The following is a 13,718-nucleotide window of genomic DNA, read 5'->3' on the forward strand; positions in this document are numbered from 1 at the left end:
CTCAGTGAGGTGGGAAATCATTGGCAGGTTTTGAAAAGAGAAAATACACTATTCAATTCACGTTTTAACACCATCACTCTGGCTCCTGTATTGAAAATAGACTAAGGGGAGAAGGATGCACACAAGGAAACCAGTTCTGAGCTGTTGTAGTAAAGCAGGTGAGAGATGGTGGTGGTGATAAGTGGTCAGATTCTGGTTCTACTCTGAAGATAGAGATAAGCTCTATTGAAAGATTGGATATTGGGTATGAGAGAAAGAGACTGTGGTTTTGAGCTGAACAATGATTAGAATTCAGCTTACATTTATTGTGATGAAGGAAGTATAAGAGGGCCCCCCCCCCCCTTTTGACGTTTGGCGGTGTGGGGGTGGGTACTAGTGGCGGGGAATCAACATTTCAGTTTTGGACACGATAAACTTGAAATGCCTATTACACATCCAAACAGAGTGTGTTCAGGGGGGAGGTTCGGACAGGAAAGAGGATAGGGCATTCGTTCTTTCACAAATATTTCTAGAAAATCTGCGCTGTACCAGGTGCTATTCTAGGTCCAATTCTAGGCTCTGGAGACACTGGTGAGAAGACCGACAAAGCCCTCACAACATCACCTTCCATTGGTGAGACACTCAGAAACAAGACAGCAATCAAGCGCAGTAACGTATGTAAAATCTTTAGCTCTCCATATGGGACACAATGTGCAATTGCTGTCGTTTTTAATATTCGGAGTACATACTGCAAGCGCCAGAAGATACGCCTTGCGATGTACGAGCGTCACGTCCTCCAAACCGGCGGCAGTCAAGCATCCCCGCCCCAATGCGGGCCAGATTTCTGGCGCAGCGGAACGACAGCATTGCGCAGGCGCGCCTCCGTCTGGCGTCCTAGGAGACGAACTCGGAAAGCCTTGGCGCAGGCGTAATTCAGGAGGCCGAGGAAGCTTGAGGCAGGGGACGAGGCGGGGCGAGTTCGCAGTGCGCCTGCGCACAGCGCGCTCTCGCCCGAGGAGCCGCAGTCTCGAGAGCGCCGAGGAGGTGTTTCAGAAACCTCTGGCCAGCCTCCCCCGCGAGCCCGGCGTCGTAGGACTGCGCCCAGGGTGGGGACGTCCGCCGGGCACGGGAGGGAGCCACGATGCCGGTGAGGAGAGTCGCTCAGCCTCTGGGGTCCCTCCTCATCCCAGCGGCTTGGCCCGGGGGCGCGCCTGTTGCCATGGAGGCGCGGAGCAGGCGGGCTGCCGGGGTGGGGCGGGGCAGGGCCCGAAAGGTTGGGGAGCCTGGCGGGTGGGCCCGGGGCCCGCGGGGGTCCAGCTGGCCCTGGGAGGGGGCCCGGGGCGGGCCCTGCCGCCTTCTTCGCTGCTGCATCCCGCGGGGCCTGCACTGCTTGATATAAAGGCACTGTGCCAGAGGATGCGCTCTCGCTGCTAGCCCTGCCCGCAGAGTAGGGCGTCAGGGAGCGGCCGCGGAGGGTCGGCCCTGGGTGGGCCAAATTCAGTGGGGTCTCTGCGCCGCGGAGCCAAGCAAAGCGGGCGCTGCCTACCCCTACTCCAGGCCCCTGACTCGAGCTGTCATTCGTCTCGTGGCTTTTTAGCTTATGGTGCAGAATGTAACCCGTAGGTGTCTTTGTGTGTGAGAGGCCTCGTAGGATTTCACAGATTGCTATCGTGCACTTAATTAGAGGACCTCATAAGTCCATTATAGCGTTATGGAAAATACTTGAGCTGTGGCCGGTTGTTTACTGTTGCGAGGCCTCGGACAATTATTTAATCTTTCTGGGCCCTTAGTTCCCACGTAATTAAACTTTTCCTCATAGAATTGTTATCAGGATGAAATGAGGTAATACGCAAGAGACCTGAAGGACAGCGCTTGACATTGAGCATTAAATGCTCAATATTAGTTCCTTGTCGTTGCTTTCAAGTTATTTACCAATTCATTCAATAAATATTGGGCACCAACCACATGTTAGGGACTGGAAATACAGTATTGGGCAAAACCAGTCAGGTTCTTGAATTTAGGAAGAGAGGAGCTTGCCTTCTTGGAAGGTGGTGAAAACAATACATGTTTACAGAGACAAGACACTTAATATTAATGAATGAAATGAATGGGTGGTGTACAGTAGATAGAAGTAGATTCTGGTGAATTGTAAAGTGTTGTCATGTAGGAATGCTTGCCTACAGATGTCAGATCATCCATTTTTTCAAGAGAATCTAGAAATTGTCATTTTTGTGAGATTTCTCGAATTTTAGATTTTAGCAACTAATTCAAAAGATTTTTTAAATATTTTGAGTCTAAGAAAAGACATTTGTGGGCTGAATTCAGCCCCTTGACTACCTGTTTGCAATGTCTGATGTAGACAGGGAGAAAGGCAGACATTAATTAAATAAGAAACAAACAAAAGTAGAATCGCGATGGAATGTAGAAGAAGGAGAGCTAAGGTCCTTTCAGGGCCCATGCGTGCAAGGATTTGACCTAGTTAGGGAAGTCTTCCCAGATGAAGTGGCTGTTGAGCTGAGATCTGCAGGATAAGTGAAGACGAAAGTGAGGAATGTTCTAGGCAGAAGAAACAGGACATGGAAAGACCTGTGGTGAGAAGGAGTGTGGTGACAAGAAAAGGCCTAAAAGAAAGCCAGTGTGGCTGTGGCTAAGAAAGCCACACAGGGTAACTTGTGAAATAAGGCTTGAGAAGTAGACATGGGCCAGAGCCAGATCTTACAGACCACCTTAAGGATTTTGGTTTTTGTCCTAAGTTCTGTGGGAAACCATTGGAAAGTTTTGTGATAGATTTGTGTTGAAGCTGACTGCCTTGTAGAGGACAGACTGTAGGGGAACCTAATTAGATGCAGGAGTACAGTTGGACTCTCTCATAATCCAGGGTGTGATAACGGTGGTGAGACTAAGGTGGTGAAAGTAGATATGGAGAGAAGTGTACTGTATTGATATAATCAATTCCTTGTCAATGACAGTGGTGTATATTTATTTGTCTAATGCTTAGAAGAGTATCTGAAACAGTAGGAATTTAACAGGTATCTGTTCAGCTAAACTATTGAACTTCACTTCAGTAATAGGATTGTATTTTAATATAGATTCTTAATCATAAAATTTCAAAAATTGAAACTTTATGTATACAAATGTTCATAAGGTTAGAGTCATATTAAAACCTTTTTCTCTGTCTGCCTTTGGACTTCGTTTTCTGTCTTTTATTTATTGTTGTCTTCTATAGAGAAGATAGACTATATATGGAAATATGATAAATATTTTACTAATGCATTATAGAAAATAAAACTAAAAGTTTCAGGAACGCGGGACCTATTACTATATTCTTGATTAAAGTTGTTAACCATGTTCGCATGTGTTTTCCTGCAGGCACCTCAGAGGAAGTCAGGGACTTCTGTGCGGAAAGACAGTCCATAATATACTGGTTCATTTTCTGCTTGAATAGCATTTACTATAAAGGAAAATTAGATTTCCTTTACCCTCATTTGTATTGTAAAAGAAGCTGTTTTCCTTTTCCTATCTCTTAAGCTTTTTCAATGTCTGTAAGATCGTTAATTGCATTTAACACATATTTATGGAGTGCTTAATATGTGCAGGGCACTGAGATGGCAAAGTAGCCTTCTTCAAATTTTGAATTTAATCTGTTTAAGGTAAAAGTAAATGTTCTTTTCGTTATTTGTAAATGTTTTCTCCACCAGATCAATAAATCAGAGAAGCCGGAAAGCTGTGATAACGTGAAGGTGGTTGTTAGGTGCCGACCCCTCAATGAGAGAGAAAAATCAATGTGCTACAAACAGGCTGTCAGTGTGGATGAGATGAGGGGAACTATCACTGTACATAAGACTGATTCTTCCAACGAGCCTCCAAAGACATTTACTTTTGATACTGTTTTTGGACCAGAGAGCAAACAACTTGATGTTTATAACTTAACTGCAAGACCTATTATTGATTCTGTTCTTGAAGGCTATAATGGTGAGTACTTTGTATAGTTGCCTTTTTAAAAACAACTTTATCGAGGTATTATTAATACCCTACAAGTCCACCTATTGTAATTGTATAGTTTGATGAGCTGTAGTAAGTACATACAGTTGTGAAACCGTCACCACAATCCAGTTTTATCACCCCCCAAAGTTCCTTATGTCCATTTGCAGTCTCACCTCCAGGCAGCCATTGATGTGCTTTCTGTCTATAGTTTTTCCTTTCTTCGAAAGTTCATCATCGGATCATACACTGTCTCATCTTTCTTACCTGTTTTGTTTCACTTAGCATAGTGTTTTTGAGGGTCACCCATGTTGTTGCTTTTTGTTGCTGAGTTGTATTCCATTGTATGAATATACCACCTTTTATGATCTTTGATGGAAATCTGGATTGTTCCAGTTTTTTGGCTATTATAAATAATACTGCTATGAACATTCTTTTATAAGTATTTGTGCAGATATATTTTAAAGTTTCTCTTGGGTAAATCCCTAGGAGTGAAATTGCTGGGTCATATGATTAATATATGCTGGTCTTTTGAAGAAACTGCCAAACTGTTTTCAAACGTGGTGACTGTACTATTTTTTTTTTCCCTCCAGCATGGTATGAGGGTTCCAGTTTCTTCACATTCTTGCCAGCATTTAGATTATCAATCTTTTTAATTTATAGCCATTCTAGAGGATCTGTAGTGGTATCTCATTGTTTTCACTTATATTTCCCTAATGAGTAAGAATGTTGAGCATTATTCATGTACTTATTAGCCATTGTATATCTTCTTTGGTAAACTATCCCTTAAAATTTTTTTACCCATTTTTAAATTTGATTGCCTGTCTTCTTATTGAGTCATGCTCTGTATACATTTTGGATTTAAATCCTTCATCAGATGTGTGATTTGAAAATGTTTTCTCCCGGTCTGTGGCTTGTCTTTTCATTTTCTTAGTGGTGTTTCTTGAAGAGAGAAAGTTTTGGATTTTGATTAAGTCCAGTTTATCAGTTTTTTCTTTTATCGTCATGCTTTCAGTGACATAGTTAAGAAATTTTTGCCAAACCCAAGACCACAAAGCTTTTCTCTTTTGTTTTTATCTAGAAGTTGTAAACATTTTAGGTCTTACATTTAGGTGTGTGATCCATTTTGAGTTAATTTTTTTACATGGTGAGATAAGAGTCTAAGTTGTATTTTTTTTTTCCTTCTTGCTTATAGATATCTGGTTGTTCCAGCACCATTTGCTGAGAAGGCTATCCTTTCCCTATTGAATTAACCTGGTGCTTTTGTCAAAAATCAACTGACCACAAATGTGTGGGCTTCTTTCTGGGTTGTCTATTCTATTCCATGTCTATCTTGTTTTGATTGTAGCTTTGTAATATGTTCTGAAATTAGGTAGTATATGTTCTCTATTTGTTCTTTTTCAAAATTATTTTGGCTTTTTTAGTTCATTTGTATTTTCATATAAATTTTAAGATCACCTTGCCAATTTCCACTACAAAAATCTGGTGGGATTTTGACAGGGATTGTGTTGAATTGTTTTTCTGACAATATTGAGTCTTCCAATCCAGGAACATGATATATCTCTCCATTAATTTATGTCTTGTTTAATTTCTCTCATCAGTATTTTCTAGTTTTTAGTGTACAAATCTTTCAATAAATTTATTCCTAAGTACTTTTTTGATGCTATTGTGAATAGAATTGTTTTTATAATTTCATTTTGGCATTATACATTGTCAACTTATAGAAATGCAGTTGATTATTTTGGATATTTTTTTTAAAGATTTTATTTTTCCTTTTTCTCCCAAAGTCCCCTGGTACATAGTTGTGTGCTTTTAGTTGTAGGTCCTTATAGTTGTGGCATGTGGGACGCCGCCTCAGCATGGCTTGATGAGCGGTGCCATGTCCTGGCAAAACCCTGGGCAGCCGAAGTAGAGCGTGCAAACTTAACCACTCAGCCGTGGGGCTGGCCTCATTTTAGTAGATTTTTTAATTGAGATAAAATTCCAATGACATAAAATCCACTATTTTAAGCATTTTACAGTACACACATCAGGGGATTTTAGTACATTCACAGTGTTGTGCAACTATCACCATTATCTGTTTCCAGAACATTTCCATCACCCCAAAAATAAACTCTATATCGGTTGTCAATTACTCCCAATTCTGTTCCCTCCTGCCTTGGCAACCACTTATTTACTTTCTGTGTGTATGAACTTGCCTGTTCTGGTCATTTCATATAAAATACACTACATAGTCTTTTGTGTCTGGCTTTTTTTCTTAGCATAATGTTTTCAGTATTCATCCATGTTGTAACATGTATCAGTACGTTATTCTTTTTTATTGCCAAATAATATTCTATTGTATGGGTATACAATATTTTGTTTGTCCATTCATCAGTTGATGAACATTTGGTTATTACCATTTTTTGGCTATTATGAAAATGCTGCTATGAACATTCTTGTACAGGTTTTTGTGTGAATATATGGTTTCAGTTCTCTTAAATCTGTACCTAGGAGTGGAATTGCTGGGTCAAAAGGTTAACTGCCAGACTGTTTCGCCACCAGCAATGTATGAGGTTTCCAATTTTTCTGCATCTTTGCCAAAACTTGTTATTGTCTTTTTGATTGTAGCCATCCTAGTGAGTGTGTAGTAGTGTCTCTTGTGTTTTGCAATTGATTTCATATGTTGACCTTGTATCCTGCAACCTTGGTAAACTTGCTTATTATTTCTAGGATGCCTTTTTTTTTTTTTGCCCCTGAGGAAGATTCACCTTGAACTAACATCTGTTGCCAGTCTTCCTCTATGTTGTATGTGGGTCGCTGCCACAGCATGGCTGATGAATGGTGTAAGTCTGTGCCTGGGTTTTGAACCCGTGAACCTGGGCCACTGAAGTGAAGTGTGCCAAACTTAACCTCTAGGCCACAGGGCTGGCCTCCTCTTTGTGAGGAATATTGGTCCTGAGCTAACATCTGCTGCCAGTCTTCCTCTTTTTGCTTGAGAAAGATTGTTGCTGAGCTAACATCTGTGCCAATCTTCCTCTGTTTTATTTGGAATGGTGCCACATTGTGGTTTGATGAGCAGTGCTAGGTCTGCGCCCAGGATCTGAACCTATGAATCCCGGGCCATCGAAGCGGAACACACAAACTTAACCCCTATGCCACCGGGCTGGCCACTCCCACCCCCCCCTTTTTTTTTTCAGTAAAGTTACCTAGGATTTTTTACATTCAAGATCATGTTGTCTGCAAATAAAGATAGTACTTTTTTCTTTCTAATCTTTTTGTTACCTGAATTGCACTGGCCAGAACCTCCAGTGCAATATTGAATAGAAATCATGAGAGTGGACGTTTTTGTCTTGTTCCTGTTCTTAGAGAGAAAGCATTCCTTTTATCAGTAAGTATGGTGTTATCTATAGATTTTTCATAGATATCCTTTATCTGATTGAGGAAGTTCCCCTCTGTTCTTAGTTTGCTGAGAGTTTTTTTCAGGTATGTGTATTGGATTCTGTTAAATGCAATTTTTTTGCACCTGTAGAAATGATCTTTTCATTTTTCTTTTTTTTAAGTTTGTTAATATGGTCAGTTACGTGGATTGATTTTTAAATGGCTAATCAGCCATGCCACTTTGTTATGGTGTATTATCCTTTTGTGTATTGTTAGATTTGATTTGCTAAAATTTTAAATTTTTTGCATCTGTGTTCATGAGGGATGCAAGTAGGTAGTTTTCTTGTAATGTCTTCATCTGGTTTTGGTATCAGGATAATGCTAGTTTCTTAGAATGAATTCAGAAGTATTTTCTCCTCTTTAATTCTCTGGAAAAATTTGTCTAGAACTAGTATCATATCTTCCCTAAATGTATGGTAGAATTTACTGGTGAAGCCAACTGGGCCTGGAGTTTTTTTCTGTGAGAACGTTTTTAACTACAGATTCAATTTATTTGATACAGGGCTATTTATCTGTTTTTTCTTTAGTGAGCTTTGGTAGTCTGTCTTTTGTGAAATTTGTCTGTTTCATCTAAGTTGTTGAATTTATTGGCAAAAAGTTGTTTATGTCAATCTCCTGTTATGCTTATGTTCGAATGTAGTGGTATAACCTTTCTCATTCCTGATGTTGGTAATTTGTGTCTTCTCTTTTTCTCCTGATTTTTCTCTGACCAGAGATTTATCAATTTTATTGATCTTCTCAAAGAACCAGCTTTTAGTTTTATTAATTTTCCTTTATTACTTTTATATTTTCTACTTCATCGATTTCTGCTTTGAATTTCATTTTTTCTTTTCTTCTGCTTACTTTGTTCTTCTTTCTCTACTTTCTTAAAGTGGGAGCTGAACTCGTTGTTCTTAGACCTTTGTTCTTTCTAACACAGAAGGTTAGTGCTATACACTACCCACTAAGTGCTGCTTCAGTGGCATCCTACAAGTTTGGACATGCTGTGTTTGCATTCTCATGAAGTGCAAAATACTTTCTACTTTCCCTGTTGATTTCTTTTTTGATCCCTGCATTATTTAGAAATGTGTTAGTTTCCAAATATCTTGAGATTTTCCAGAGATCTTTCTGTTACTGATTTTTAGTTTGATTCCATTTTAGTCAGAGAACATACTTTGTATAACTTGAGTCTTTTAAAGTTTATTGAGACTTATTTTATGGCCCAGAATGTGGTTTATTATTATTAACTGTTTGTGTGTACTTGAAAAGGATGTGTATTTTGCTGTTGTTGGATGATGTGTTCTGTAAATGTCCATTAATTTATATTTGTTTGATAGTGTTGTTCAAATCTTCTGTGTACTTCATCGTTGTCTACTTGGTCTGTCAGTTATTGAGAGAGGGCAATTGAATTCTCTGGCTATATTTCTGTATTTGCCTATTCCTTTTATTTCTATCAGTTTTTGCTTCATGTATTTTGAAACCCTGTGAGTAGGTGCATAAATGCTTAGGAGTTTTGTGTCCTCCTGATGAATTAACCTCTTTTTCATTATGAAATTCCCCTCTTTATTCTTGGTGATGTTCTTTGTTCGAAAACTTACTTTGATGTTAATGTAGACATTCTGGCTTTCTTTTGATTAGTCTTAACATGGTATATCTTTTTCCATGCTTTTGCTGTTAATCTGTTGGTGTTTTTACGTTGAAAGTGCGTTTCTGGTAGGTGTGCTGGAGGTCACTGAGATCACTCCAGGTTCAGTGATTGCTGGGAGGACTCACAGGACTCAGCATATAGTCGTACTTATGGATTTGGTTTATTAGAGCAAAAAAGATACCAAAAAAGAAAAAAATTCAGCAAAGGGAAAAGATACGTGGGGTAAAGTCTGAAGGAAACCAGGTGACAGACTTCCAAGAGTCCTCTTCTAGTGGGCACACAGGATGCGCTTAATTTTCCTAGCAGTGAGTGTGACAATATGTTGTCTGTCAGGGAAGCTCTGTAGAGACTCAGTGCCCAAGGTTTCTGTTGGAGCCTGCTCCTGTAGGCACCCTCGGCCTCGCCTGTGCCAAGATCCCAGACTCTCAGAAGAAGGAGAGTAGGTGTTTAGCATAAATCACTTTGTTCATATGAACAGTTTAGGCATCGTGAGCCACTCTTATCAGTTAGAGATTGGTGGGAACCCTCCCTAATTTCCAATTCCCAGATGCCAGCCAAAGGCCATCCTTAAAAGTAGGACTTTCAAAGGATAGAAGTCTCAGGTTGGCTGTGTTAGCTCTTTTCTGGACAGCAGTATAGAGTTTGTCCTGTTTTTTTAATCCAGTCTTGCTATCTGTGCTTCTTAATTGGGGTTTTGAGACCATTTACATTTAATATGATTGTGTGGTTAGGTGTAATAGCATTTTATTATTTGTTTTCTGTGTCTCATTTGTTCTTTGTTCCTCTTTTCCTCCTTTTATGCCTTCTTTTGTATTAATCAAGTATTTTGATTATTTCATTTTATCTTCTCTGTTGGCTTACAGCAATACATCTTTATTTTATTTTATTGGTTGCTCTAAGGTTTATAGTATAAACCTTTAGTATATCAGTTTACCTTCAAGTGATATGCCACTTTATGTATAATATAAAAATTTTACCATCCTTCCATTTCTCCTAAGTTTTGTGCTGTTTTACTTCTCTACATTTTGCTTCTATATGTTATAAATTCCAAACCACATTGTTACTATTTTTGTTTAAACTATCAGTTATCTTTTAAAGAGATTTAAATAATAAGAAAAAATCTTATGTATTTATTTACTTATGTAGTTACCATTTCTGATACTCTTTGTTCCTTATGTAGATCCATACTTCCATCTAGTATCATTTTCCTTCTGCAATGAAAAACTTCCTTTAACATTTCTTAAAGCACGAGTCTGCTGGTGATAAATTTTTTTAGCTTTTGTAGTCTAAAAAAAGTATTTATTTTACCTTTTTTTTTGAGAGACATTTTCACTGGGTATAGGATTCCAGGTTGAGAGTTTCTTCTTTTAATATATTAAAGATATTGCTTTCCTATCTTCTCACTTGCATTTTTTTCCTTACAGAAATCTGCTTTCAATCTTATCTTGGTTCTTTATGTAACGTGTGTTTCTTTCTCTGGTTGCTTTTAAGATTTTCTTCTGTATCACTGGTTTTGAGCAATTTGATTGTGTGTGCCTTAGTGTATTTGTCTTCATGTTTCTGTGCTTATGATTCATTAAGCTTCTTGGATCTGTGGGTTTCTAGTTTTTATCAAGTTTGGAAAATTTTCAGCCATTATTTCTTCAAATACTTTTTCTGTCCCCACTCTCAAGTTTTTGGAGGACTACAATAACGTATGTATTAGGCTGCTTGAAATTGTCCTGCAGCTCATTGGAGCTGTTTTTTATTTTAAAATTTTTTCTCTGTGTTTCATTTTTGTTTCTGTTGGTATGTTTTCAAGTTTACTGCTTTTTTTCTTCTGCAATGTCTAGTCTACCATTAACCCAGTCTGTTGTATTTTTCATCTCACATATTGTAGGTTTCATCTCTAGAAGTTTAATTTGGACCTTTGTTCTATCTTCTGTTGAAGTTCTTCCAAACTTCTATCCAAATTTTCTGCTTAACTTTTCTTTTTTTTTTAAGATTTTATTTTTTTCCTTTTTCTCCCCAAAGCCCCCCGGTACATAGTTATGTATTCTTTGTTGTGGGTCCTTCTAGTTGTGGCATGTGGGACGCTGCCTCAGCGTGGTTTGATGAGCAGTGCCATGTCCGTGCCCAGGATTCGAACCAACGAAACACTGGGCCGCCTGCTGCGGAGCGAACTTAACCACTCGGCCACGGGGCCAACTCCTCCACTTAACTTTTTGGTATATAAAATAGTTCTTATAATTGTTGTAATGTCCTTGTCTGATAATTCTAACATTTGTGTCAGTTCTGAGTTGGTTTTGATTGATTGATTTCTTCATCATGAGTCATATCTTTTTGCTTTTTTGCAAGCTTGGCAATTTTTGGTTGGATGCCAGACATTGTGAGTTTTACCCTGGGTCTTGGATATTTTTAAATTCCTATAAATATTCGTGAGCTTTGTTCTGGGATGCAGTTACTTGAAAACAGTTTGATTCTTTCAGATATTTTAAGATTTTTTAGTTAGGACTAGAGCAGTGCTCAGTCTAAGGTTATTATTTCCCACTACTGATGCAGAACCCTTTTGTATACTGTACCTAATGTCCTGTGAATCATGAGGTTTTCCATTCTGGCTGGTGGCAACAGATACTGTTCCTGGCCTGTGTGAGAGCTGGGGGCTCTTTGTTCCAGCCCTTTCAGATGATTTTCCTCCTGTATTTAGATGGTTTCCTCACACTCTTGTGCTGATTGATCCTCAGCTGAATACTTGAGGAGGCCCCTCTGCAGATCTCTGGAGCTCTTTCTGTGCAGCTTTCTTCTCTCTGGTACTGTGTCCTGCAAATTCTAGCTACGTTAGTCTCTCTGGACTCTTGGCTCCTTCTCAACTCAGGGAGTCTGCTGACCACCATTTGGGTTCCTCCTCCTGCTCCACAGCTTGTATTGTCTCTTAAGACAGGAAGCTGGGCAATCACAGGGCCCACCTCACCTGCTTCCCATCTTTCAGGAATCACAGCCCTTTGTTGACAGATGTCCATTGTCTTAAAAACTGTTGTTCCATATATTTTGACTGCTTTTTGTTTCAACCAGGAGGGTAAATCTGGTCCTTTTTACTCCATCTTTGTTGGAAACAGAAGTGTCACTAATTTAATTTTGAATTGACAGAATTATGTATTTTAAAAAAATAAATGTTATACAGAGTGGTAGGTGAATGTCAAGGGACTTTTCACCTATTTTCCAGTGTATTACGCTGACTGAAAATTGTTGATAGTAACAAATAGAAAAACATTTTGAAAAAGGACAAAAATTAGGAATGCTGTAACATATAAAGCAGTTCACTCTGCAGTAGTCAAATGTGGTTTAGCTATAACTTTGGATTCTCAATAACAAGTACATAATCCTTCTGCCATTTGAAAAAGTATTTTTTAATTACTGAACTTGATTTTTTAGAGCAGTTTTAGGTTCACAGCAAAACTGAGCAAAGTACAGAAGTTTCCATGTATCCCTTGTCTCTAAACATGCACAGGCCACCCCCCGCCCGTGGACAGCCTACACCACAGTGGTACGTTTGTTGCAATTGATGACCCTATGTTGGCACATCATTATCAACCAAAGTCTGTAGTTTACATTAGGTTTTGCTCTTGGTGAGGTACAGTCTGTGGGTTTTGGCAAATATATAGTGACGTGTCTACCATTGTATCGTGCAGAAGAAGAGCTTCACTCTGTGCTCTGCCTCTTCATCCCTCCCACCCACCTAAACCCCGGCAACCACTAATCTTTTTACTGTCTCCGTAGTGTTGCCTTTTCCAGAATATCATATAGTTGGAATTACACAGTATGTAGCCTTTCAGATTAGCTTCTTTCACTTAGTAATATGCGCTTAAGTTTTCCCCATGTCTTTCAAGGCTTGATAGCTCATGTCTTTTTAGTGCTGAATCAGATTCCATTTCCTGATGTGCCTCAGTTTATTTATTCGCCTGCTGAAGGACATCTTGGTTGCTTCCAGGTTTTGGCAATTATGAATAAATGTTCCATAAACATCCGTGTGTAGGTTTTTTTTGTGGACCTTCTGCCATTTTTAATATATAGTCAGGAAATGAGACTGGGTAAAATTTCAGGTCATTTTTAGTTTTTAAAAAGTAAAGTTTTACGAAAAGTTTATATCGAAGGGAACGATAGCGTTAGATTTGTTAAGTTTGACATTTAAAAACGAGAAATTTGGAGTCTCACTCTGAAAATGAAATGAGATTCTTTTATTTTGGGGGAGTCCTGCTCTTTCTTTTTCAGCTCTAAGATAATTAGATTAATATCCTTTTTAAATTAGTTATCTTCATATGTTTAATGCATTCATAGAAATTGCATTAAGAATTAATTTTGAGTTAAAAATTTTTGGTTTCCATTACATACTGGTAAAAATTGTGGACTCTGGAGCCAAATGGACTGTGTTCAGATCTTGTTTCTACCTCTTACTATGACATTGAGCAAGTACCTCAGCCTTTCTAAGCCTTTGTTTCCCTCAAGTAAACTGTGGAAATATAAATAGTGCCTAGCTCTTAGGATTAGGGTGAGAATTAAATAAGGATGCATATAGAGGACATAGCCTAGTGCATTGCATTTGATCAGTAACCGATAGCTGTTGTGTCTGTTCTAAAATGCAGTCTGTGAGTTCATGTTATTTTCGGCTCCTTTGAATGCAATAAATTACATTCTTAATGGCAGGATTTGAAATATTTAGTGAGTTAGAAAAATT

General features: G+C 38.7%; 1 protein-coding gene across 4 annotated transcripts in view; it reads left to right on the top strand.

Annotated features, from left to right (window-relative positions):
- The first annotated feature begins 888 nt into the window (after window positions 1–888).
- KIF3A (kinesin family member 3A) overlaps window positions 889–13,718 on the top strand; it is a 46,499-nt gene continuing 33,669 nt past the window's right edge. For all 4 annotated transcript variants that reach the window (XM_070571073.1, XM_070571074.1, XM_070571075.1 and 1 more), the window contains exons 1-2: window positions 889–1,126; window positions 3,678–3,951. In XM_070571073.1, coding sequence (XP_070427174.1) covers window positions 1,121–1,126; window positions 3,678–3,951 — 280 coding nt within the window. In that variant the 5' untranslated portion in view covers window positions 889–1,120. The remainder of the gene's footprint in view (window positions 1,127–3,677; window positions 3,952–13,718) is intronic.

The sequence above is a fragment of the Equus przewalskii genome, chromosome 13 (genome assembly GCF_037783145.1).
Source record: "Equus przewalskii isolate Varuska chromosome 13, EquPr2, whole genome shotgun sequence".
Taxonomy (NCBI): Eukaryota; Metazoa; Chordata; class Mammalia; order Perissodactyla; family Equidae; genus Equus; species Equus przewalskii.